The sequence below is a fragment of the Apodemus sylvaticus genome, chromosome 10, assembly GCF_947179515.1.
Source record: "Apodemus sylvaticus chromosome 10, mApoSyl1.1, whole genome shotgun sequence".
In the NCBI taxonomy this organism is placed as follows: Eukaryota; Metazoa; Chordata; class Mammalia; order Rodentia; family Muridae; genus Apodemus; species Apodemus sylvaticus.
Window position 1 is genome coordinate 7,521,895 of NC_067481.1, and position 24,088 is coordinate 7,545,982.

At 45.8% G+C, this 24,088-nt stretch overlaps 2 protein-coding genes across 2 annotated transcripts in view; one reads left to right on the forward strand and one right to left on the reverse strand.

Moving 5' to 3' along the window:
• The first annotated feature begins 5,453 nt into the window (after nucleotides 1-5,453).
• On the forward strand, nucleotides 5,454-18,145 carry LOC127693543 (polymeric immunoglobulin receptor-like). The gene is made up of 8 exons (XM_052194482.1): nucleotides 5,454-5,825; nucleotides 6,285-6,539; nucleotides 7,422-7,478; nucleotides 9,607-9,945; nucleotides 11,042-11,150; nucleotides 12,863-13,050; nucleotides 16,522-16,681; nucleotides 17,923-18,145. Exons 1-8 carry the CDS (start codon nucleotides 5,765-5,767, stop codon nucleotides 18,068-18,070), a joined length of 1,317 nt encoding a protein of 438 aa, XP_052050442.1. The 5' UTR covers nucleotides 5,454-5,764; the 3' UTR covers nucleotides 18,071-18,145.
• Nucleotides 18,146-20,967: 2,822 nt separating this feature from the next.
• The window catches only part of LOC127694039 (CMRF-35-like molecule 4), a 51,722-nt gene continuing 48,601 nt past the window's right edge, over nucleotides 20,968-24,088 (reverse strand). Inside the window, exons 3-4 of the mRNA XM_052195421.1 lie at nucleotides 22,386-22,515; nucleotides 20,968-21,115 (exon numbers count right to left, since the gene is read on the reverse strand). Coding sequence (XP_052051381.1) covers nucleotides 20,983-21,115; nucleotides 22,386-22,515 — 263 coding nt within the window. The 3' untranslated portion in view covers nucleotides 20,968-20,982. The remainder of the gene's footprint in view (nucleotides 21,116-22,385; nucleotides 22,516-24,088) is intronic.

Here is a 24,088-nt window from a genome sequence, read left to right on the forward strand (position 1 = left end):
GACGCCAGTACCATGAATGACTAGCAAGAACAGCAGCAGCTGTGGGGTACACGCATCTGGAGCCAAGAAGGCAAGGTGTGTGCTGCAAAGGGCAGAGCTGAAGAGGTGCCCCAAGCCCTTGGAGGAGCCCAGAAGATTGTGAGTGGATCCCAGACATTGGAAAGTTGGAATTTAATTTGCTTTAGATTGTGACTGTGCCCTGATATTTTTCCCTCTTGAAGGAAGAAATTAATTTAGTGGAGCCCACAGTTAAGAGACTTTTAATTATAAAAAGACTGAATTTTAAAAGACATTGGATATTTTTAAGGGATAGAAATTTTAAGAATTTGCAAAAACTGTGGGACTTTAAAGTTATTTAGATCTCGGGGATGAATTAGAACATAAGGCTTGAGGCTTAATAGTGATGTTTGTGTGTCAAATTGACAAGGGGTCAATTATCCTGGCTGGTTTTGTGTCAATTTGATGCAAGCTGGAGTTATCACAGAGAAAGGAGATTCAGGTGAGGAAATGCCTCCACGAGATCCATCTTTAAGGTATTTTCTCAATTAGTGATCAAGGTGGGATGGTCCCCTGTGGGTGGTATCATTCCTGGGCTGGTAGTCTTAGATTCTATAAAAGAGTAGGCTGAGAAAACCAGGGGAAGCAAGACAGTAAGGAACATCCCTCCATAGTCTCTGCATCAGCTCCTGCTTCCTGACCTGCTTGAGTTCTAGTCCTGACGTCCTTTGGTGATGAACAACAATGTAGAAGTGTAAACCGAATAAACCTTTCCTCCCTAGAATGCTTCTGGGTCATGATGTTTGTGCAGGAATACAAACCCTGACTAAGACACGAAACAAATTTTCTTTTTTCTTTTTCCTTCTTTGTTTTGCTGAATCACAAAGGCTCCTCCTTCCCATCAAGACCAGCTCTTTTACACAGAGTTATTTGCTTCTTCCTAAAAGTTGACTTCCTTGTTTCTGTTGTTTATACAAAGATTCCTCCTCAGATCAGCACTTTGCACTCAGTATTATTAATAGACACTTTATGGAAAAATGATGTAGCAGTGGTGAAGAAGGGTTCTAGAGAGCAAATAATTCTCTCTGTGTGTGTATGTGTGTGTAGGTATGTATATTTGTAATTGTGAGTATGCATGAGTGTGATGGTGTGTATGTGAGTGTGAGAGAGTGTGTGTGTGTGTGAATATGTCTGAGTATTCATGAGTGTGTATATGTGAGTGTGAGTGTGAGTGTGAGAGTGTGTGTGTTTGTATATCTGTGTATGTATGTGTGGGTATATGTATGTTTGTGTAAGTATGTGTGAACAAGTGTGAGTATGAGTGTGTGAGTTTGTGTGTATATGTGCATGTGAGTGTATGAATGGGTATGTATGTGAGTGTGTGAGAGTATATGTGTGAGTAAATGAGTGTGTGAGCAAGTCTATGAATGAGTATGTGCATGGGAGTGTTCGGGAGTGTGTGAATGTGAGTGTGTGTGAGAGAATGTGTAAGTGTGTATATGTGTATCTGTATGTGTCTGTATATGTGTGTGAGTATGTAATTGTGTGTGTATTTGAGTATGTGTGAGGTTGTGAAGGTGTGCATATGTGTGTGAGTGTGATTGTGTGTGTGTGTGTTCATATTGGGATGGAGTACATACCCACATGCACGTGGGTGAGGGCACAGGAGCACTTGAGGACGGAGAGCCTGGGTGTTGATCCTCAGGCACCATCCACTTAGCGTCTGTCATGGCTGATTTGTCTAGGTTGACTGGCTAGTGGGCCCAGGAGTACACCTGTGTCTGCCTCCTGAGCCATGGGATTACAGGCATGTGTACAATGCCTTGAGTCTTGTTAACTGTGTGCTCTGGGGATTGAATTCAGGTCCTTCTACTTACAAGGATTTTACCTACTGATGTGTCCTCCCTGCCCCAGAAATTAATTAATGTAAAACAGATAAATCAGCTAAATATGGTAGTATGGGTATCTAACCCTCCTAATTCAGGAGGTTGAGACAGGAGGATGGCTATAAATTCAAGGCCAGCCTAACCTACATAGAGTGTTTCAGTCTGGCTGATCTAGAAAGGAAAAACCTGTCAGAGAGCTAAGAAATAAAAATAATAGTCACATGTAGTGTCATTTACCTATAACCCTAGCACTTGGGAGGCTGCGACAGGAGGATCTAGGGTTGGAAACCAGCCTGGGATAAGAGAGACTGTTTCAAATTATTAATTCAATTTAAAACAAACAAAAATCAAATACCTGGGACAAATAAAAATCCAAGTTGTTTCTTTGGAAAGATGTCAGGTAGTGTAAAGAAATAAGAGAGAGAAATATCTATGATGTTGGCACCTGTGACAGTGTCCCAGCAACCACACATAGAATCTGTCACGCCCACCCCCACCACTGTCCCTCTTACTCCTGTGGACCAAAGCTCCGGGGTCTGTCAGATAGACAGGCTTTCTCTAGGATCCAGTTTGATGATCATGTTGCTTGACGCCCAAAGCAAAAGGCCCCAGCACTTTTATATGTACACACCTGAGTTAGGTCTAAGCTTCCTGCTGTTACTTTAGTCCCCTAGGTCACTCTCAGGTTCACTTAATCACCAGAGCTGTGGTTTACTGCAGAAAATGATGTTGCTTACACACACACACACTCCCCACTCCATGATGGTGTGAGTTTATGTGAGGGTCAGCCCATCCCATCCCAATGAGGCTGTAAGAGCCATCTTGTGGTTTCCTGCCATCTACAGTGGACAGGAGATATCTTCAGCCTGGGCAAGGGGTTGGTCCCGTGGTGACTCATTCTTCCAGAGAGCAAGAAATGAACTTGTGTGCTTGTGGCAGTCTGGAGCTGGGGTTTTGTTTTGGCAGCAGCTGTGTTGCAAAAAGCTGATGAACCCAAGCTTGTGTCTGCAGGTGGTTTGTGAGGGGTGGCGCAGATGCATCTGCGGGAGCATCAGCACCTGTGCCTCCCCTCCTTCCCACTCCTCTCTGCCCTCCATGAGAGGCATGTGGAGCAACCCTCCATCCAGTCCTGCACTCTATCAAAGTGTTCCAGGAAATATTAAAAAGATACCGCCAACTCTCCTGCCCTGCCACGCCTCAGCACCTTTCTCGACACAGCTGAGCTATTCATTCCCAGCTAGCTCTCACAGCATCCCAGCTATGTTCCCTCTTACCCATCGGTGGATCCCCACTCTGGTAACCAAGGAAATCAAAACTCTTAAAGCTTTATTAATCAGATTTATGTATCAGTAACATCAGTAATATCACCTTTTACAAGATGCCAATACAATATTTTAAGGGCCAATTGATAATGATAAAAATTTTATCCCAATTATTTCTAGCCTTATAAAAGCTTAGCTATCTTTGGTTAGTAGATATAGAGGTCCATGTCCAAAGCCCTCTCAGTTCTTTTTTTTTTCTCCTCTCCCAAATCCTAGCTTCGCTTCTCTTTTCCTGTCCAATCACAGGCCTTCCACTGGCCTAATATGATCAGACATGGAAAAATCCTGCACCATCAAGAGATAGAGGCTCCCGGAGCCTGTGCCAGGCCCTGGGGCACACACTTCCAGAGGTCACTTGAAGCAGGCTAGTCCATCACTGCCTTACAGCTACATAGAAAAAGCATGGCTGCCCAAGGCACATGTGTCATTACAATTGTAACCATTTCATAATCAAGGGAGTCACTGGCAGGTGTGTACCTTACCATATACACGTGAACATTCCTCACATGTGCTAAACATGCCACACACATGTATCTACCACTCACAGCGTACATGTAACACATGGATGCAATACATAGTGTACACACCACATGTGATTAATATATACTACACACATCACAGGTATGTATACCATACCTCATACACCTATGTGCAGGACACATTTGCACATGCTACAGACATAATACATATATAATTATACTACACAGCTCACATGTCTGTCCTCACATCTCTCCTTCTTTGAGCTGGGTCTCCAGGACCACACCTGCCATGCTTGTCACCATGTTCCCCATGATAACAATGGACTAAGCCTCTGAAACTGTAAGCCAGCGCTGGTTAAATGCTTTCTCTTCTACTAGCTGTCGTGGTCATGGTGTCTCTTCACAGCAATAGGACAGTGACTAAGACAGATAGCAAACAGTGACCATGCCTTAGAGTCCTGCAGTGAATACACAAAGCAGTTTCTTTGCTCTTGTTGATCTGATACTCTGTAAAGCATAAAGAAACAGTGGACACAGACAAAATGCAGGCAGATACCCTGAAGATAAAGCAGTGAGAGGCAAGAAAATGATATAGTGGGAGAGCATCTGCATACTGTATTGATAGGGAGAATGTCTGCATTCTATATTAATTGGGGGAACATCTGCACTCTGTATTAATAGGAAGAACATCTGCATTCTGTGTTAGTAGGGAGAACATCTGAATTCTATGTTAATAGGAGAACACCTGTATTCTGTGTTAGTAGGGAGAACATCTGCATTCCGTGTTAATAGGGACAAGAAGTGAGGGGAATAAGAGTGGATACCCAGAGGAGAGTCCCAACCCAGGGAACTGTAAGTGTAAATGCTCCCCACAAATATCACCACAGCCTGCAGATGTTGCTTCATATCAGAGGCCTTCAGGTACCGCTGTGGTCAGGTGGGTCACTGGCTCCAGGACTCACTCTTTTCCCTTCTTCCTCAACAAGAAAGGAAAATGGATGAACAGCATTGGGAACCTGAATCATCAGAAAGGAGAGATCTGATGTGGTTCTTCCATTCTTCCACACAACACCTACCCCAAATCATGTCCCTGTCTAGATATGGGGCCAGGAGGCACAAGAAGACAGAGCTGTCATGATAGTGGCTCCATTCTGCTCCTGACACTAAAGGGATGGAGGATTTCTATGAGTTCAAGGTTAGCCTGAGCTAAAAAGTGCATTCCAGCCCAGCTTGGGTTGCAGTGTGAGATCCTTTCTCAGATAATCAGGGCCAAGGATGCATCTCAGTCTGCAGAGGGCTTGCCTGGCATGCACAAAGCCCTGGGTTCAGTCCTGAGCACAGCATGAATGGGCTGTGGTGACACACACCTACAATTTCTGGACTCGGGAGGTAAAGGTAGGAGGAGCAGTTCAAGGTCATCCTTGGCTAAATAGAGGCCAGCCTGGGCAAGAGGTGCTACCACAAACAGCAAACCAAACAGAATAAGATAGAAGAAGAGAAAGCTGCGAACTACATGTCTGTAGCCTTTGTAGGGAAACAGCACACAGATAAACTCTGATCAAGGAATTGGATCTCAGCATGAACTTGACCAGCAGTGTGAGCCCAGAAATCATGCTAGAAACCCCATGGACTAATAGCAACCTATAATCTGAATTTTGGAGGGAGGTGGTTCCTCTGTGGTCACAGAGCTAGAGTGAGAAGGGCAGCTTTCAAATCTACACAGGAAGTGGCTTGTCACAGAAGGTGGGCAAGCTGACTGAAAACAGAAATGCTCCCCAGGCCTCTGGCAGGAGGGTGGAAGCCCTCGGGTGAGGGCAAGGGGACAAATGGCATTCCCAGTCTACAGCCATGGGTGTGCCCACGTGCTGGGTGTGGTAGAAACCCAAGCCTCTGAGGCCTGGAACATCTACAGTGCCCTTCCTGCACCTGTTCATCTGGAGCCTCACATGGGAGCCAGGGACCAGGAAGCAGAGGACAGAAAGGAGAACTAGGCAAGAGGACATTGTACCATCTAGAAGGAGACAGTTCCTTCTCCCCTCTTGGCCCTGGTGTGGGTGCAGGTGACAGCTGAGCTGGAGAAATGATCCCCAGGGTAATAAGTTTATGGCTGCCTTCAGCTTTGCTCCTCTCTCGGGTCCCAGGTGAGCACGGGGGCAGTGGTGTCAGGGGTACAGCTTTAACGGGGGAACTCCTGCTGTAAGACTGACAGGGCCATGGGAGGTGGGAGAGAGCAGCCAACCCTGGCACACTGGCCTAGAGAGAAGGCAGGAGGGCGGGGTGGGGTGGGATGGGGCCCCGGGGTGGTCACCATCTGCTTCACAGGTGCTGCCAGGTTTCTGTGCAAAATACAGACATGTCTACCACACCTGAGACAGAACCAGGGCCCACCGGGAGGATTACCTATGACAGTCACTGCAATAACAAATAATCTCAATTTATTTTATACTCTCTCTAACCTCAGTCCTGACTCCTGCTCTGACAAAGCCTTTCTCCTTTCTCACTGTTTCCTAAAGACCAGAGGATATTCAAAGACCTGACCCAAGGGAGAACTTACTCCCATCCTCCTGTCAGGGTGTAGAATTGAGGCCTGTGTTTTCCAGGCTGTGTCCCTCTGTGTGGCCCCACCTCTGTGACAGCCATTGTGGGGGAAACCCTGAACGTGCCTTGTCAGTATGAGGAGAAATTCAAGACTAACTTTAAATACTGGTGCAGAGTGTTATTTGTACTACAGTGTAAAGATATTGTCAAGACTAGAGGCTCAGAAGAAGCTAGGAATGGCCACGTGACTATCAGGGACCATCCAGACAACATCACGTTCACAGTGATTTTGGAGAGCCTCATCCTAGAAGACACAGGTACCTACACGTGTGTGGTGAATATACCATTTTTGATGGCCCCTTGGAGGTTGATTCCTACTTAGGGATAGACCTTTCCTTCAGGGTTGAGTTGTCCGTCCTCCCAGGTAAGCCTCCTTCATGTCGGGGCAGCCTGAGTCCAGGCCTGTCATTCCCTCATGGAGGAAGGAAGCCATAAATCTTAGCATGATGAGCTTGGTGAGTGAGTGATTCAGGACAGGGAGTGTGAGTCTACACACGCCTCTCTGAGAATGTGTGTGGTACGTGTGATAGTGTATGTGTACCAGTACATTTGTGTGCATGCACAGGTACAGTGAGAAACTGTGTTCTTCAAAACTACTTTATTATTTTATTTATCTGTCTGCTTGTTCATGTATTTGTTTATAGTGCCTTGCCCATGGTGAGTGTGAGTCAATGGAGAATTTCTGGGTCTTAGTTCTCTATTTCCATCTTGTGTAACAAACTCAAGTCGTCAGGCTTGGCAAGCAGGGGCCTTACCCAAAGAACCATCAGCCCCTGTTGGGGATTCTATTGTCCACCATGATACCATTTCAGATGTGAACCTTTCTAGAAACAGGCTCCGAATCACTGGTTCTCTATGACTTCCTGTCCTTATAAGAAAGGAGTCCTCTCTCCCAGATCTCATATGGCCCTGTCTCCATAGGGAACAGTTCCCCGGCCCATCAGTTCCCCTCTCTCAAAAGCGGCTCTGACCTGGGACTGAGTGCACACTTCCCTTCCGGGTACCAACATCATCCCTGGTTCTGGGATTCTGAGTGCCCACCGGAGACACAGAGAGGAGCCTAGGCAGTGCATGGGGCTTCTCAGTGACCTGAGGAACCCACTCACCCCTCCATCCTCCCCTGTGTCCCCCTTCCCCAGGAACCATTTGCTGCTGGAAGAAACTCGGAGAATCCCTCCAAGGTTTCCCCTCTGCAGGTAGAGGGTCAAGCGGGATGGAAGACAGGCTTTCAGCTACTTTGGTCTCCAATGTTCTCCATGTTTGCAGTTCATTCTCCCCTAATGGAGCCTCCCTCGTTCTTAGAACCCAAATCAGGGCATCTCTTTAAGGTGGTGACAGGGGCTTTAGAAAGGGGCCAAGCCTGTCTGTTAATCCCAGTTTTTATCCTCATATTCCTCCTCTTCTCCTCCATTTTCTCCTCCATTTTCTCCTCCTCCTCCTCCTCCTCCTCCTCCTCCTCCTCCTCCTCCTCCTCCTTTTTTTCCTTTTCTTCTCCTTCATCACCATCACCATCACCATCATTATTATTTGAGAAAGAATCTCGTAGTTCTGGCTAACCACAAATTCACCATGTACGTAGGATTCACCTTGAATGCCTGATCTTGTCTCTCTCTCTCCAGCACTAGAATTGCAAGCATATATCACCACACCCAGCTTTCAGTTCCTGGTTCTCAATTTTGATTTTCCCTTTATATGTTTCCATGAATCCTCCTCTGTTTTTGATACTGAAGAGAGGGAACTAAAATCCTCCTGATATCACTACTCTGCAGTAGAGTCCACTCTCCATAGGGCCCTGCAAGCAGCATCCTTTCTAGAACTTTCTATCTGATCATTCCTCAGAGAAGACTCCTTAGTGGCCTTTCTGGTAGACATGGGGAATGAGTGGGGCAGGTAGACATGGACTCCCACTACCCAGAAGGATGGCAGACAAAGAGTCAAAATGTGTGGCTAGACTGGATGGGAACTGGAACTCTCTAAGGTCTTGTCACTGACACTTAAACTCTCCTCTCTAAGAAGACTGGATTTTCTCCCACACTGTAGACTGTCTCTCCATGCTGTTGGTTGAGACCTTTTAGTTTAAAACATTTACATTCAGCAATTTTTGTTTTCTTACCTGTGGTATTAGGAACATACTTTGTTGTTGTTATTGAGTGTTGATGCCAATACCTTGAAATATTTCCTTTATAATTTCTCTTTCTTTTCTTAAGAGCTATTATATAAAAAAGTATACACACACATATATGTATGTATACATATATATACACATATGTATATATGTGTGTAGGTATACATACACATATACATATGTATGTATGTGTGTATGTATGTGTGTATATATATATATATATATATATATATATATATATATATATATACTGTAGCTGTCTTAAAACACACCAGAAGAGGGTATTGGATCCCATTAAAGATGGTTGTGAGCCACCATGAGGTTGCTGGGAATTGAACTTAGAACCTCTGAAAGAGAAGTAGTACTCTTAACCACAAAGCAATCTCTCCAGCCCGTATGGATTTTCTTATAGATTTATTTATTTATATATTTTATATACATGAGTTCTCTGTTTTCATGAACAGCAGAAGATGCTATCAGATCCCATTACAGATGGTTGTGAGCCACCATGTGGGTGCTGAGAATTGAACTCAGGAACTCTGAAAGAGCAGCTAGTGCTCTTAACCACTGAGCCATCTTTCCAGAGCCTCCTTTATCATTTCTTTAAAGCTGGTATTGAATGGTGGTTGCTTGTGCATTCTGTGTAAGCTCTCACCAATGGTGCTGCATCCTCAGTTCTTACCAGGAGCGCTGGGCCTTAGATTACATGGATCTGAAGAACAGCACAGGGTCTGTGTGCTGTGACCTCTGAACAACATGGAAATCAGATTGCTTGGTTTCATGTTGGACAGCCTCCACGGCATTCATTCCAGAGACTGTTTGGAACTAGGACAAGTGGCTTCTGTGTGTCCATGGGATGTGGCTTCTTCAGATGAACCTCCTGAGGGTCATGGGTACCAAAATGAAGATAGGATCATGTCCAGTGGACACGGACTTCTGACACTTCTGCTTTAGACATGATTGGTGATTGTCACCATTTTGTCTTCTGAGAACTGTAACTGGGCTCTTCAGACTTTTTGTTCATTTTCTTTTCTTTCTTTTTCTTTTGAGGCTTCAACTAATAGAACAATGATGCTGATCTGTCTTGGGAACAGGGAAGCCCTTCACTGGTTGTTATTCAGCTCATAAACTCTATTTGGCGCAGTGGAGTTCTGCCCTTGGAGGAGGAGATCAGTGGTCCATGCATTTGTGTTTTCCAGGCTGCTGTACTGCTCAGGAGGTCACAGGTCCAGTGGAGGTGAGAGGTCAGGAGCAGGGCTCCTTGACAGTGCAGTGCCGATATAACCCACACTGGAAGTATTACAATAAATTCTGGTGCCGAGGATCTCATTGGAATACATGTAATTTTCTCATTGGAACCAATATATCAGAACAGTTGGTGAAGAAGAACCGTGTGTCCATCTGGGATAACCAGACAGACTTAATCTTCACAGTGACCATGGAGGATCTGAGGATGAGAGATGCTGGCATTTACTGGTGTGGAATTATGAGAGCTGGATATGATCCCATGTTTAAAGTTAATGTGAACATTGAGCCAGGTATGAAAAATTTCCAGAAAATCCTGGTTAGGCTGTGGTACAATAAACAACTTTTGTAAAAGTCTTACTAGAAAAGATAAACTGAGTCTACTTTATTTGTCCTGTTTTCTCCAAGAAAGAGTATGAGGTTAGAAAGCGTTTTCTCCTTGTATGTTTGTCTTAGATATTCTCAGCCCGACAGATCTAGAAATTGAACTCAGAATCTCATGTGTACTAGCCAAGCAATTTACCTCAGAGCTAACCTCCCAGGCTGACATACTCCCCCCCCCCCAACCTTTTAACACAAAGTAAAGGAAACCACAGAACCTCTATTTCTGGGCAAGATGGAGTAATAAGGTTCAGGTTTACTTCTTGCTTTAAACAACAAAGAAAATAGATAAAATTGGAGTTGGAGAGATGGCTCAGTGATTAAGAGCACTGGCTGATCTTCTAGAGAACTGCATTTCCTTCCCAGCATCTACATGGTAGCTTGCAATCATGTGTAACTTCAGTTCCAGGGAATCTAATGCCCTCTTCTGGCCTCCATGTGTACTGCAAGTACATACACACACACACACACACAAACACACACACACACCCATCACATATACTTAAATGTTTTTCTAAAAAATAAAATAATCAAAATATGCAAAACCAACATGTTCCCACATATTGCACACCAGGCAGTAATGAGCTCTGAAGGAAGTGGGTGTTAAAAGGGAGCTGCTTCTTTTCTCCACACAACCTCTGTGCTTAGAAAAGAATTAAAGTGTTAGGTATGGTAGCACTTACCTTAATACCAGCACTAGGGAGGCAGAGGAGGCAGATCTCTGAGTTTCAGGCCATCCTTGTCTACAGAGTGAGTCCAAAATGATCTGAGACTACACAGAGAAGCCCTGGCTTAAAATAAATAAAATAAAATAAAATAAAATAAAATAAAATAAAATAAAATAAAATAAAATAAAATAAAATAAAATAAAATAAAGGAATGAAGGAATGAAATTTTGGATGGTGACTGGGAATTGAGATCCTTAATTCCTAGTGGAAAGAACGTAAGGCCATACCCAGAGCTGGACTATCCACAGGAGGACTAAACCATGTTCTCTGTTATCTTCAGCTCCAGAAAGTTCAACTATGACCACCGTAGCCACAGTTCTGACATCCACACCACCAACCATGGAGGACACTGGCCAGGAACACGTGACTCAGGGCAGCCCCCACACCAGGTAAGCAGAGCTTCACCCTGGCAGCTCCTTCCCACTGGGCTGGCCCCACAGCCTCTCCCCCCAGGAGGGCCTCCAGATAGAACACAAAATGTCCAGTATCCTGGGATTCAGGAAAACCAATCCTTTCTTACCTAAGTATGACCCAAGTGTTACTTCACATGGCTATATTTGTTTATCTGAACACAATATTGGCCTGTCCTTCTTGTATTTTATTTGCTAACTTCAGTATCTATCTTGTAAAAACTCTTGGGCTGGTGGATTCTCCTGTCATAGCCTGAGGTGGGCTCCCCAATCCTTTCACCTTTCAGTATACTCTCCTTCTAAGCCTCAGCTGCAGGAAGGTAACATCTTCAACTGGGAGACAGGAGAGACTGAGCACAGCTTTTGTGTCTCCCCTGTGTGATCCCCCAGAGGGCAAGACAGAGGGCCACTGTTGGGTCTCCACCAAGTTAAATGAGATCCCTTTCCCCTCAGCTAGCAGTTCCAGCCTATAATTAAATCTCCTTGTTCCTATCCAACTCTGCCAAGAGCCAGTGTTGCGTGGGTGGTCTTCACTGTATAGAGGAGGTGTAGGACTCTGGGGACTGTAGTGTGCCCGGATGATACTTGGAACTCTTGAAGGTATAGAGAGGAATTCCCAGCACTGATGATCTACCCTGGCCTAATTTCATCACAGCTTGTTGGGGTCAAGTCTCCAGGTCAAGGACACAGATAAACCACCAGCTAAGCTAAGGCATAGAACACCTTACTAGTTCTCCCTGAGAATTGTCTCCCAGGTCTCATCTAGTACCCTGACCGTTCAACTGTGTCATTCTGCTCCCTAAATCTTAAGTTACACAAACATGTCTCAAAGCATCCAACCTCATAGGCTCTCTCAAGGATTTTTTAAAATTTTCTTTCTCTGTTAGGGCTTTGAAAGAGTTTTTATTGTGGGGTTTTGCAAGTGGATGGAATGTTAGTTATCAAGTGACAGAGGGTACAAGGTTGCAGAAATGTAGAGTGTCCATGAGAGTGTGAAGCACGGAGAGAGCTCAGTCCTTGGAAACATTTTGGGACATTGTATGGCATGGTCTGCCACGTGGCAGCTCTTGTATCTTCCAGGAATGTGTTTGAGCTAACCTGTGACCCACAGAGTACCTGCAGTTGTAGATGCTTCCTTCTCATGAGCTGAGGATGGCCTCCTGTTGGGTCGAAGGAGAAGCCAAAGATGGTCTAAGGAAGGTGATGGGGACATGGGCAAGGAATAGAGGATGGCAGGGAAGTGGGGAATAGGGCTTAATACTGTTGAGGGCCTCATGGTCCCACAGGGTATAATAAAGGGACACAAAGAACTGCAACACCAGTGTCCATCCACTGACAGGGTGGAAGCAGCCATCAACCATTTCTAGATGTAGTGTGCCTAAGCCTCCTAACACACATTGCTGATGAGGGAGGGAAGGTCATCCTGGTGAAGAATGTAGCAGAGGCCAAGGTCAAAGGCCAGGGAGCAGTGAAGCCTTCAGCTTTGCAGAGGGATATCTGGTAAACCTTCCCCAAGCGAGGGCTTATCTATCCAGCAGGCAGCATGACCAGCCATGCACTTACAGGGAGGCTGACCTGCAGCATCCCATGCTTGTCCTTCTCTGGCCCTTGGAGGCTAGGATATGGGCACCAGGAAGGCCGAGCCCGTATGTCAGGTGGTGACTTCCTCCTGTCTCCTATGTTTCCTGCAGGTCCCTGCTGAGCAGCATCTACTTCCTGCTGATGGCCTTTGTGGAGTTACCCCTGCTCCTGAGCATGCTCAGTGCTGTCCTCTGGGTGAACAGGCCTCAGAGATGCTTTGGGGGAGGTGACATTGGCCTGGTGAAGACCCATGGTTCTGATGCCCAGGACAGAGAGAACGACTTCCCAGGAGACGGAAAATAATCTTACTCTGTCTTTGTCTCTGTCTCTCTCTCCCTCATGTGTGTGTGTGTGTGTGCACGCGCACACACACACATTATGGGGGCAGATGTGTATGTGGAGGACATCTTCAGGTGTCGTTCCATCATTGTTTGAGACAAGGTTTCTCACTGACCAGGACCTTTGCAAGTAGGCCAGGGAGCTGGCCAGGGAACTCCAGGGATCTACCTGCCTCCTTCCCCCATTCTGCCATTACAAGCACACACAACTGCACTCACTTAAAAAGAATCAAACAAACACCATAGATTGTAGGGATTGAACTCGTGTCTTTGTACTTGCAAAGAAGGCAAGTACTTTACCAACTGAGCCATCTCCCCAGCCTGGAAAAGCCTTGTTCTATTAAGTTCAGCAATAACTCTGAGGTTCTGTGGGCCCAGACTCAGATCAATCTCTCTCCTATATCAGGAACAGCTGAGTTCTAGAACCCATTCATGTTTCCCTCTCTCAGAACGCTCCACAGTGCCTACCTGGGCCTATCTTCCAGTGACAGCTTCCAGGGAAGTAAAAAATACAAGAAAAGGTCATGTTTGTTCTTTGGACCCCAGTTCCTTAGAGGACACAGGCCAATACAAATCTATGGGCCAGGCCTGTCATTCCCTCAAGGAATAAGGAAGCCATGAACCTTAGCATGATGAGCTTAGTGAGTGAGTGATTAGGGGAACAGGGAGTGTGAGTCCACACATGCCTCTGTTGGAGCATGTGTGGTACGTGTGATAGTGTATGTGTACCAGTACATGTGTGTGCATGTACACAGGCACAGGGGAGCCTATGTTCTTAGAAACTACTTCATTATTTTATTTATTTGCTTGTTCATGTATTTGTTTATAGCACCTTGCCCATGGTGTGTGTGAGTGAACAGAGAACTTCTGGGTGTTAGTTCTCTCTTTCCACCTTGTGGGTCAAACTCAAGTCATCAGTCTTGGCAAGCAGGGCCCTTCCCACTGAACCATCTCATCAGCACCTGTTGGGGATTCTCTTGTGCACCATGGGACAGTTTCAGGACTGAAACTTTCTAGAGACAGGCTCTGAATCATTGGATCTTTGTGATTCCTGTCCTGATAACACACGAGTCCTCTCTCCCAGGTCTCCTATGGCCCTGTCTCCATTCTCCATATGGGAACAGTACTCTGGCCCATCAGCTCCCCTCTCAAAGGTGGCTCTCACCTGGGACTGAGTGCACACTTCCTTTTCATGGAGGATCTTGGGGTGAACACTTCCCTTCCGGGTACCAGCATCATCACTTGTTCTAGGACTTCTGAGAGGCCACCAGACACAGGGAGGAGCCCAGGCAGTGAATGGGGCTTTTCAGTGCCCTGAGGAACCCATTCACCCCTCCATGCTCCCCTATGTCCCCTTTTCCCACCATTTACTACTGGAAGAAACTCAGAGAATTTCTCCAAGGTTCCCCTTTTGTGGGCAGAGTGTCAAGCAGGATTGAATACAGGCTTTCAACTACTCTAGTCCTAAATGTTCTCCATGTCTGCAGTTCATTCTCCCCTAATGGAGCCTCCCTTGTTCTTTTTTAAAATCATAACAAAAACAACATTTATTGTAGTTGTTGTTTTTATTTTCTATATTCTTTGTTTACATTCCGAATGCTTTCCCATTTCCCGGTTTCCCCCTCCCCACCAGTCTCATCAGCCCTCTTCTCTTCACCTATTTCCTAATAACACCCCACCCATTTCCCTGTCCTGGTACTCCCCTACAATGGCGAATCAACTCTTTTCAGAGCCAGAGCCCTCTCTTTCCCTCTTCTTGGATATCATTTGATATGCTAACTGTGTCTTGAGATTTCAGAGCTTCTGGGCTAATTAATATCCACTTATCAGTGATTGCATTTCATGTGTATTCTTTTGTGATTAGGTTACCTCACTTAGGATGATATTTTCCAGTTCCAACCATTTGCCTAAGAATTTCATGAATTCATTGTTTTTAATTTCTGAGTAGTATTTCATTGTGTAAATATACCACATTTTCTGTATCCATTCCTCCTCCATTGAGGGACATCTGGGTTCTTTCCAGCTTCTGACTATTATAAATAAGGCTGCTATGAACATAGTAGAGCATGTGTCCTTATTGCATGCTGGGGAATCCTCTGGGTATATGCCCAGGAGAGGTATAGCAGGGTCCTCTGGAAGTGTCATGCCCAGATTTCTAAGGAACCACCAGACTCATTTCCAAAGTGGTTGTACAATCTTGCAATCCCACCAGCAGTGGAGTGTTCCTCTTTCTCCACATCCTCGCCAACACCTGCTGTCTCCTACGTTTTTAACCTTAGCCATTCTGACTAGTGTGAAGTGAGATCTCAGGGTTGTTTTGATTTGCATTTTCCTAATGATTACTGATGTTGAACATTTCTTAAGGTGTTTCTCAGCCATCCGAAGTTCTTCATGTGAAAATTTTTGTTTAGCTCTGTACTCCACTTTTTAATAGGGTTATTTATTTCTCTGGGGTCTACCTTCTTGAGTTCTGTGTATATATTAGATATTAGCCCTCTGTCAGATGTAGGGTTGGTAAAGATCCTTTCCCAATCTGTTGGTTGCCGATTTGTCCTTTTGACAGTGTCCTTTGCCTTACAGCAACTTTGTAATTTTATGAGGTCCCATTTGTCAATTCTAGATCTTAGAGTGTAAGCTATTGGTGTTCTGTACAGGAATATTTCCCCTGTGCCCATGTCCTCAAGGGTCTTCCCCAGTTTCTTTTCTATTTGTTTCAATGTGTCATGTTTTATGTCATCATTTAAAAGAGGCTCTCATGTATCCCAGGTTAACCACAAACTCACCCTGTACTTAGGATTCATTATATATGCCTGATCTTTCAGTCTCTACCTCTCCAGCACTGGGATTGCAGGCATTTACCACCAGACCCAGCTTCCAGTTCCTAGATCTCAATTTTGACTTTTCCCTTTATATGTTTTCCTGCAACCTCCTCTGTGCATTTGTACTGAAGAATGGGAACTAAAATCTCCCTGATGTCACTACTCTGCATCAGAAGCCACTCTCCACAGGGCCCTGGACACACATGCCTTTCTAGAACTTTCCATCTGATCATTTCTCAGAGAAGACTCTCCAGTGGCATTTCTGGATGACACTGGGAATGAGTGGGCCAGGTAGACATGGAGTCCCACTACTCTGTTTGTCCCCAGAAAGATTGCAGACAAGGAGGCTAAAGGTATAGTTGAGGCTAGATAAGACCTTTCACTCACTAAGTTCCTATTACTGACATTTGAACTACCCTCTCTAAGAAGACTGGCTTCATGTTTGCAAGTGCAACCCAGACACAGCACACCATAAGATGGGTGGTGAAGAGAATCCCTGACCAGGACTTACTGTGGCCATGGGACTGATAGGTTGTCGGACAGCAGCCCAGCATGCCCCTAGGGTCCTGTGTGAAGCAGAGTGACAGAGGATTCAGTGAAAATGGAGTGTAGGTCATAAGAACTGTCTGATGTTTCCATCCTTAGCTACAATCACAGGTCCGAGCCCTGGGAATGGTACAGATATCCTGGAGTATCCCACATCCTCACCTGTGCACACTTGGCCCAGTGTGACCACAGATGACACAATTCCTGATCCCAACCCACAGCCTCGGTGAGGAACCAATATCCCTGAGGCCTTTGAATGGTGAGGAGGGGTAATACTGACAGAGCAGAGGTATAAGGGTTTGTATCTCTCTCCTGCATTTCCTAATCGCTGGCTGACCTGTGAGGGTCTTGGGAGTGCCAGTTGCTTATCTAAAGACAGGGACTCAGAAGTGACAATCAGATACAGACCCACTGAGCTGGACAAAGCTTTCTGCCAAGTGGGCGCTACCTAAACACATCCAGAGCCTGGAGAAATGGCTCTGCAGAGATGGGCCTACCAGTAAAGTACATCTGAGTTTGAGCCACATCACCTACCAGAAAAGTCAGGCATGGCAGCACCTACTTTAAATACCAGAGCTGCTGAGGTAGAGACAGGAGGATGCCTGAGACTCACTGACTAGCCAGCCTATTTGGCATGCTTCAGACTAGTCAGAGATTCTGCCACACACACACACACACACACAAAAGAACTAGATGGGCCAGGTGTAGTGGCTCACAACTTTGATCCCAGCAGTTGAGAGGCAGAAATAGAACAAGCTTTAGGAGTCTAGGACCAGCCTGGACTACATAGTGAATTCCATTCTAGCTGGAGCTACATAGAGAGGCCTGTCTCAGAACAAACACAAAGTGGTGACTCTTGAGGAATGACCAAGGTTATTCTCTGACCTGTCCACATTTACGCACATACATGTGCACCTGCATACATACACATAAGCACACACCCACAATTAACAATGTAAAATAATTAAGCCACTGGGTTTTGTGGCACAAGCCATCCAGTACTTGAGAGTCAAAGGCAGATGGATCTCTATGAGTTTAAGGCCATCTTGATCTACATAACGAGTTCCAGGACAGCTAGGACTACATAATAGAAAGAAAGAAAGGAAGAGAGAGAGAGAGAGAGAGAGAGAGAGAGAGAGAGAGAGAGAGAGGAAGGAAGGAAGGAAGGGGGAGAGAGAGAGAGAGAGAGAGAGAGAGAGAGAGAGAGAGAGAGAGAGAGAAAGAAAGAAAGAAAGAAAGAAAGAAAGAAAGAAAGAAAGAAAGAAAGAAAGAAAGAAAGAAAGAAAGAAAGAAAGAAAGAAAGAAAGAAAGAAATGCCATCCAGGAGAAAGTGGGAAGGATTTAGTTAGAAGAGAGATGGGTATGGGTTCGGGAGGTGGTGCCTGCCTGATTAAAGACAGTCACACAGTGCAGGGCATCAGCGTCCCCTTCTGGGAAGGGAGCTTATTGTGACTATATTGTGTTCAGGTCTCTTCTGAGCAGCCTCTACTTCTGGGTCCTGGTGTTTCTGGAGTTGCCCCTGTTCCTGAGCATGCTTGGTGCCGACCTCTGGGTGAACAGGCCTCAGAGGTGCTCTGGGGGAAGCAACACTCGGCCCTGTTATGAGAATCAGTGACATCTGTTGACATCGAGGCCCTGTCCCTGGAAACAGCTCATCTGGTAGCTGATGAGAACCAGTATATCTGTGTTTTTGAGACTGCTCTGAGACTTCTCTATCTCTGATTGCTAAATATACAAAATTATACTTTTTAAAAATAGGGTCTACTGATCCCTGGTCTAGAATTCACTATGTAGACTAGATTGACCTTGAACTCATAGAAATTCACCTGCATCACCAGACCAGGACCAATATTACACTTCCCCTTCCCCCTTCCCCCTGCCCCCCCCCCCGCCCCCAGCCAGTGGTCTGGAGTAACCGCAAAGCCTGACACAGAACATACACTTTGACACAGAGATGCACTCTACCCTCCTATCCTCTCTATAGGCCTGCCTGCCTGCCTGTCTGTCTGTCTGTCTGTCTCTTGAATTTCTCCTTTCCTTCCTTCCTTTTTCTTTCATTAACAGTATCCCACTCTATAGCCCATGCTAGTTTCCAACCCCTGATCCTCCTGCCTCTGCATCCCCAGTTCTGCGATTACAGGCATGTGCTACCATGCCCAGCAACATGCTTCATTTCTAAGTCTCTGGCTTTATCATTTAACCTTGTGTCTCTGAGATTCACACACTGATATGTTGATGCTCTAACACGCATCCTGCTGTGATGCCTTCTTGTTTGCTATATAAGCACCCTGGGACATCTTCTAGCTAGAGCTGTAGGTCTTGATGTCACAGTTTTCTTCTTAGGTATCAGTAAGTGTTCATCAGCACTGGCCAGGTCCTCTGCTCTTCACATTTTGGGACGAGCCAATCAAGTTCCTAAAAGGAGAATCGAGTATGGTCTGGAGAGAAGATGGTTTAAATGGAGAGCAGCCACTGATCCGGCAGAGACACTGAGGATGTTTTTCTGTGTGCTGCAGACCTGGATGAGCAGCCAGGGCTTTGTAACTGCCGAGCCTTCTCTCCAGGGAGATGACCTGGAATTTAGTATGTAGCTGAGAATGAAACTCCAGAGTCTCCTGCCTCTACTTCTAGTGTGGTCAGATTGCAAGCATTTGCTTGTCTTGGTATAAGAATTTCTTAAATGAGAGCCAAAGGCATAAACCACAAAGGAAATACTAATCTGCTACATTACAATTAAAAGCCATTTGTCTAAAAATATATCTCCTATATATCTCTATCTATATGTCTATCTCTATCTGTTCTATCACTATATCTATCTATCTGATATAAATATCATTCAGTGGAGATAGTTCAGTCAATATAGGGCTTGCAGTAAAAGTATGAGGACCTGAGGGAGATCAGCAAAATTCACATAAAAAGCAGGTCTTGGTGATGTGTGCTTGCAATCCCAGCTTGTGTTTTATTTCGTAACAAAAGCAAGTTGGGGAAGGGTAGGAGAGGAGGAGGAGGGAAGGAGGGAGAAGAAAAGGAAAAAGGGGCTCTAAAAAGTATTCAACCACGGAAGGGAAGAGGATGTCTGTCTTAGAGTGCTTACATAACAACCAAAGGGCAGCACAGCAGGATGCTTGCTAGATCATCAGCATATCAGTGTGTGAATCTCAGAGATACAAAGTTAAATAATAAAGCCAGAGACTTAGAAATGAAGCGTTTTACTTGACATGGTAGCACATACCTGTAATACCAGAACTGGGGAGGTAGAGGCAGGAGGATCAGGAGTTGGAAACTAGCTTGGGCTATAGAGTGAGATACTGTTAATGAAAGAGGAAGGAAGGAAGAAAGGAAGGAAGGAAGGAAGGAAGGAAGGAAGGAAGGAAGGAAGGAAGGAAGGAAGGAAGAGAAAAAAATGATAGACAGACAGACAGACAGGCAGACAGGCAGGCAGGCAGGCAGATAGAAGTCCAGAATGGGGTGCATCTTTGTGCTAAAATGCTTGTTCTAAGTGCCAGGATTTTGGTTTACTCTGACAAAAGGGGGGAAAAAGTCTAACACTGGTCCTGGTATGGTGGTACAGATGACTCAGGAACAGAGACGCTACTTACACCCTTGGCAAACCTCTGAGCATGTGTGTGGCAAAGCCTTAAGCCAAGCAAATGTAAAATGCTAGGTTCAGGTTGTCACCAAGGTGGCTGGGAAGCAGGGATGTGCCATCAGACAGGGAGATCACGAGTGCAGAGCACGCTCTATGACTGGATCTGGACGATAAAGTGCTGTGAGTGTTTCCCATGGACGGTGTATGTATTTGTTGGACAAGCTGTCAAATTGCCTTCTAAATATCTTCATCTCTAACCTTTAATCAGTGCTGCCCTCAGCCTTGGTTGACGATGATTCCTTCTGCTGTGGTGTAAGTAAGTGACCATCGAGTGCTCAGCCCTATATAACACCCCCATCCCACCCCAAGGCAGAGAGGAGAGGAAAGAGTTCCATAGACAGAGGTAGAGCTACAGAAAGAAAAAGAGAAATGGGAAAGGGGGAGAACAGGACGAGGAGCAGGGAGCACATGACTAAGGGGGTGGGAGGGTGGGGTCTCAGTGGATATAATAGAGTCAAGTTGTACACAAGTGTGAACTTACCAAAGAATAAGGAAAGGTATCAAAATAAAATTCTACTTAGGTTTTTTAAAAAGATTTATTTATTTAATTATGTATATGAGTCTGAACATACACCTGTAGGCCATAAGAGGGCATCAGAACCCATTACAGATGGTTGTGAGCCACCATGTGGTTACTGGGAATTGCACTCAGGACTTCTGCAAGAGCAGCCAATACCCTAAACCCCGGAGTGATCTCTCAAGCCTGAAATTTTATTTAAATATATAGGAATTTATTGGATACATTCTTTTATGTGTATGATACAAAACCAACAAATCTTCTAAAGTCTCAGAGTATTCTCAACAACACAGATTTACTGGTTCTCCTCAGCTACCAGATGAGCTGTGTCCAGCGACATGGCCCTCGATGTCAACAGATGTCACTGGTTCTCATAACAGGACCCAGAACTGTTTCCCCCAGAGCACCTCTGAGGCCTGTTCACCCAGAGGTCGGCACCAAGCATGCTCAGGAACAGGGCCACATCCAGAAACAACAGGGCCCAGAAGTAGATGCTGGTCAGAAGAGACATGTAAGGGACATAGTCACAATACACTGCCTTCAGAAGGTGACCCTGATACCCTGTACTGTGTGGCTGTCTCTAACCCAGGTCTGTGTTCACAGACATCTATGCAGGGGACAAGGATGAGGACTGACTGAATGACCAGCATGAATAATACATAACCCAAGAAGTAGCCTTGAGCTGTGGACCTGGCCTGCTCTCTTCAGACCAAGCCCATGGACCTCTCCCCCTCCAGCCTCTAACCAGGCAGGCATTGCCTTCACAACCCACACCCATGTCTCTTCTAAATAGATGACTCCCACTTTCTCATGGGTGACATTTATTTATTTATTTATTTATTTATTTATTTATTTATTTATATTCTGTAGCCCTAGCTATCCTGGAACTCATTATGTAGACCAAGATGGCTTTAAACTCAGAGAGAGAGCCCTTTGTCTTTGCCTTCCAAGTACTGGATAGCTTGTGCCACCGACACCCAGTGGCTTATTTATTTTACATAGTTAATTGTGTGTGTGTGTGTGTATGTGTGTGTGTGAGTGTGTGTGTGTGTGTGTGCTCATGTGTATGTATGCAGGTGCCCACGTGAGTGTATGACTGTGGAGATTGGAGAATAACCTTGGTCATTCCTCAAGAGTCACCACTTTGTGTTTGTTCTGAGACAGGTCTCACTATATGGCCCTGGCTAGAATGAAAATCACTATGTAGTCCAGGCTGGTTCTAAACTCCTAGAGCTTGACCTGCCTCTGCCTCCCAAGTGCTGGGATTAAAGGTGTGAGCCATCACACCTGGCCCATCTCTCTTGTTTTCTGATAAGATTTCTCACTACCCTGAAGGTTGTCAAGTAGGCTGGCTAGTCAGTGAGTCTCAGGCATCCTCCTGTCTCTACCTCAGCAGCTCTGGTATTTCAGATAGCCTGAAAAAGTCACGCCTGACTTTTTCTGTAGGTGATGTGGCTCAAACTCAGATGTCCCTCACAGGCAGACCCATCTCTCCAGAGCCATTTCTCCAGGCTCTGAATTTGTTTATGTAGCACCCGCTCAGCAGGAAAGTAACTCCAGCTCAGCACGTCTGTATCTGAGTATCATTTCTGAATCCCTATCTTTAGATAAGCAACTGGCACTGACCAGACCCTCCCAGGTCAGCCTGAGATTGAGAAATGCAGGAGGGGTGTACAGGAGGGAGATACAAACTCTTCTACCTCTGCTCTCTCAGGATGACCCCTCCTCCCCATCCAAAGGCCTCAGGGCTATGGTTTTCCTCACCTAGAGTGAGATGGGTTGGCAGCAGGAGTTGTGTCATCTTTTGTCACACTGGGCTGAGTGTGCACAGGTGAGGATGTGGGATACACCAAGGTATCTGTACCATTCCCAGGGCTTGAACCTGTGACTGGAGCTAAGGATAGAAACACAACATAGTTCCTGTGACCTCCAATCTGTGTGTAACCCACTGAAACCTCTGTCACTCTGCTTCACACAGGACCCTAGGAGCATGCTGAACAGCTGCCCAACAGCCTATTAGCCCCATGGCCACAGCAACACCTGAATTTCCTTTGCAGCCCATCTCATGGTGCACAGACTCTGGGTTGTGCTTGCAAACATGAAGCCAGTCTTCTAAAAGAGGAGAGTTTAAGTGTCAGTGACAAGACCTTAGTGGGTTCTAGATCCCATCCAGCCTCAGCAACACCCATTGCCTCCTTGTCTGCCATCCTTCTGGGGACAAGCAGGGTAGTGGGACTCTATGTCTGCCTGGGATACTCATTCCCAGTTTCAGCTAGAAAGGACACTGAGCCATCTTCTCTGAGGAATGATCAGATGGGAATTGCTAGAAAGGCAGATATGGAGAGTGGCCTCTACTACAGAGTAGTGACATCAGGGGGATTTTAGTTCCCAATCTTCAGTACAAACCCATAGAAGAGGTTGCAGGAAAACATATAAAAGGAAAATCAAAATGGAGAACTAGGAACCAGAAGCTGGGTGTGGTAACATATACTTGCAATCCCAGTGCTAGAGAGGCAGAGACAGGAAGATCAGGCATCCAAGATGAATCCTAAGTACACTATGAGATTGCAGTTAACCTAGGCAACATGAAATCTTTTCTCAAATGAAGAAGGAGGAGGAGGAGGAGGAGGAGGAGAAGGATGGAGAGGAGGAGGGGGAGGAGGATAGAGAGGGGGAGGGGAGGACAGGGAGGAGAGGGAAGGGGAGGGGAGGAGGATGGAGAGGGGGGAGGAGGAGGAGGAGAAGGAGAAGAAAAGGAGGAGGAGGATAAAAGAAGGGAGGAGGAGAAGAAGAAGAGATGAAATTGGGATTAACAGAGAGCTTTGGCCCCATTCTTTACCCCTGTCACCACCAAAACCCTGAATTAGATGCACTGATTTGGGTTCTAAGAACAAGGGAGGCCCCCTTAGAGGAGAATGAACTGCAAACATGGAGAACACTGAGGAACAAAGTAGCTAAAAGTGTGTCTTGGAGGGATTCTCTGAGTTTCTTCCTCAGTAAATGGTTCCTGGGAAAGGGGGGGCATAGGGGAGCATGGAGGGGTGAGTGGGTTCCTCAGGGCACTAAGAAGCCCCATGCACTGCCTAGGCTCCTCCCTGTGTCCCTGGTGGTCGCTCAGAATCCCAGAAGCAGGGATGATGCTGGTACCCCGGAAGGAAAGTGGGCACCCCATGATCCTCCATAGAAGAGAAGTGTGCACTCAGTCCCAGGTCAGAGCCGCCTTTGAGAGGGGAGCTGATGGGCCGGGAACTGTTCCCATATGGAGAATGGAGACAGGGCCTTATGAGACCTGGGAGAGAGGACTCCTGTCTTATCACCACAGGAAGTCACAAAGAGCCAGTAATTCAGAACCTGTCTCTAGAAAGTTTCAGGCCTGAAACTGTGCCATGGTGCACAAGAGAATCCCCAGCAGGGGCTGATGAGATGGCTCAGTGGGTAAGACCCCTGCTTGCCAAGACTGATGACTT